At 26.9% G+C, this 2,856-nt stretch overlaps 1 protein-coding gene across 1 annotated transcript; it reads right to left on the bottom strand.

The window, feature by feature from the left end:
• Positions 1 to 1,039: 1,039 nt before the first annotated feature.
• LOC115238204 (thioredoxin domain-containing protein 9) lies at positions 1,040 to 2,478 on the bottom strand. Its single transcript, XM_029811810.1, has 4 exons — positions 2,293 to 2,478; positions 1,931 to 2,109; positions 1,520 to 1,721; positions 1,040 to 1,440 (listed from the first exon to the last, which is right to left on the bottom strand). Exons 2-4 carry the CDS (start codon positions 2,105 to 2,107, stop codon positions 1,178 to 1,180), a joined length of 642 nt encoding a protein of 213 aa, XP_029667670.1. The 5' UTR covers positions 2,108 to 2,109; positions 2,293 to 2,478; the 3' UTR covers positions 1,040 to 1,177.
• Between the last annotated feature and the right edge of the window lie 378 nt (positions 2,479 to 2,856).

Genomic DNA, 2,856 nt, shown 5'->3' with positions numbered 1-2,856 from the left:
TTATTTTATATTTTAATCTGACATATTTTGATATAAAAAATAAAATATCTCGTAAAATATTTAGTTTTCGATAATCTTACCGTAATACTTTTATGTACAGAATAATGAGACAAATCAATTAGTGTAAAGAAAAAAACAAATAATTGTTTTAAAAAATACATTGTAAATAATTACATACTTTTTCTTAAAAACAATTATTTTTTTTTTTACTAAATATTTTTACTAAATATTTTTACTTTCATGTGGCCCCCTCGAAACCATGCAACTTTTGTCTGAAACATTTTTTGATATCTCACTTCGTTTCCGAAAAATATGCCCGCGTCACTATAAATCCGCACCCTGTATATACAATCATTTTTTTGTCACTGCAATTCTTATTACTGTGATATTCTGGATAACTTGTACAGCAATCTATCATGTTTTACAATATATTGCAGTTTAATATGGAATATAAAGTTACTATTTTTTTATATTCTATAATTAGTTTCAAAAACCTAATATAATTTTTTTGCTTTCTATTGTAAAACAAAAAGTGTCATGTTATTTCTCTCATTTGTAAGATCTTATGAATATATAAATAAAAATTAAACATTTATATTATGATTCATTTTATATTATTTTGTAATGTTTCAAACATATGTAAATTCACACTTTAAAGATATAAATTTTCTTTTTTTTCTTTTCTCTCTAAATTCTCTCTCTCTCTCTCTCTCTCTACTTAAGAAAACTCCTTTTCTTCTCACTATATAATAATTAAATATATATTTATATTAGAATATTGAAAATATTATGAAATATATATAATACAATTGTTATAAAGTAACTTTATTTCAATAGAATCTAAATTACATTTTATGTGGAAAGTCTAATTTGATATATATATTATAAGTTTAAGATATTTTGATACAAAAATATATATATAATTTAGAATGTGTTCATAGATAAATAAGCAAAAATAAAAAAAAAAATTAGTAATGAAAATTGGTGCAATTTATAATTCTAGTTATTGTGCCATATATAAATAATCCCAAATATGTTAGAATACAGAATACATTAATTTTTTTTTATTATGAAATATGTTCAGCTTACTATTAAACAAGAAAAGCATAAGAATTAAATTTAATGCATGATGTAAATTGTGAAAATTATGTATAAATTTTCATATTTGAATACAGTTTTAATCATCATCAGAATCATCTGAATTGTGTCCCTTAATGGTCTTAGGCTTTGAAGGTTTAAATATAAATGGCTTTTTGCCAGTTTCTGAAAAATGTAAATCATCATCATAATTGATTACACCAGATTGTGCTAGACGACACTGCAACGTTTCTGTAGAAAAATCATCGCAATTCCCTAATTCAGTAAAGCCTACAATATAATCCTTAGTTTTACCATTTACAATTAGCGTGATTGTAGGTATAATTTTAATCCGTAATCGTCCTGTAATGTATAAATATGCATTATATATAACAAATATACTATATTGCTACAATATTTTAGACAGATATCTTAATAATACCAGTCAAAAATGGACATCTTTCTACATTTAATTTACAGAATCTTGCTTCAATGTGTCTTTTTGCAAGAATCTTGAAATGATAATCTACAATTTTACATCGTTGAGAATCATCTTTATAAAATAAACAGGCGATATTTTCTGACTTTTTGGATATTTCAAAGAATTCTTTCTCATCATATATCTCTGTATATTCTCCATGACCCTGTAATAATATATAATTATATATAACATACTATATTTTAATATACATTTGAATATTTCTTTTATTTAACACATATTATATAACATTTCCCTTTAATGCAATATTAGAAATCTAATAATAAATATCATGTGTGTTTTTTTTTACATATATCATATGTTACTATTTTTTGATATGTTAATATTTTTCTTACATATATCATGATATATTACCAAAGATAGCCAATTCTGTTTTTGTTTTTGCATTTGCTTCAATTCATTTAATCTGTGTGCACGTATCTTCTCATAATCACTGATATCCAAATTATCTAATTTTTCCAACTCTGCATCCAATTGCTGCTCAACATGATTGGCAACATCTATGACTTTTTGTTGAAGTACAGCCTCCATTTCTGTCAGAGAAATATTTGTACATTTTACATCTATTAGATTTTCGCCAATATTATGTAATTAAAAACTAATTATGTAAAATACAAAAAGATAGTTTTCAAAGCTATTAACATTAAATATGAAATTAAAAATATGATTAAAAGAAATATTGTCATTAATTAATTTTGATAAAGTTTATCACTCACATTTAATGTCACAAAATTTTGTTCTTTAATATAGTGAGAATTTAATCAACTCGACTTTTAATTCACTATTATTTTCTTCTATAAATTTCTACGTTCTGGCGAGATAAAGTATCACGGTTGAATTCACTTTTCACCTCGAAAAGTTAAGGAACTTAACCATATATAGAAGCAAAGAGCAGAAAGCAGTTGGTTTCACTCTCGTTCCGCGTTACGCTAATCCGCGTTTCCGCGCTCCATGTAATGGCACCCTTACTCTTCCTTCATGAGCAGAACTACTAAACTCCTTGTACCAGAGAGGCAATGTTGTTCTCGGGGACGCTTCCTCGCGCATGCGCGTTAAACATGGCCTTAAGGTGCCTTTACATGGCAGCGTCAAGCGTCGAGCGTCTGCGTAGAAAATTGCGCAGAATCTAATTTCAGCCTAGAATCTATCTCTTTTAAATTCTGCGCATTTTTCTGCGCAGACGCTCGACGCTTAATGCTGCCATGTAAAGGTACCTTAAAGACCGTATTACACTACGGTTTGCGGGCTCGGTTGCGGTTGAGGGTACCGTTGATGTTTGC

This window comes from Formica exsecta, unplaced genomic scaffold (genome assembly GCF_003651465.1).
Source record: "Formica exsecta isolate Colony F162 unplaced genomic scaffold, ASM365146v1 scaffold329, whole genome shotgun sequence".
Taxonomy (NCBI): Eukaryota; Metazoa; Arthropoda; class Insecta; order Hymenoptera; family Formicidae; genus Formica; species Formica exsecta.
The sequence above is the reverse complement of the archived record's forward strand: the minus strand, read 5'-3'. Positions and strand labels throughout refer to the sequence as shown.

What these genes read in the sequence shown, in the direction of transcription:
- LOC115238204 (XM_029811810.1), bottom strand. Translation starts at nt 2,107, where the DNA reads ATGGAGGCTGTACTTCAACAAAAAGTCATAGATGTTGCCAATCATGTT. An exon ending in AACAGAATTGGCTATCTTTG is followed by an intron (nt 1,722 to 1,930) that starts GTAATATATCAT and finishes ATATTATTACAG; the next exon opens with GGTCATGGAGAATATACAGA. An exon ending in AAGATGTCCATTTTTGACTG is followed by an intron (nt 1,441 to 1,519) that starts GTATTATTAAGA and finishes TATACATTACAG; the next exon opens with GACGATTACGGATTAAAATT.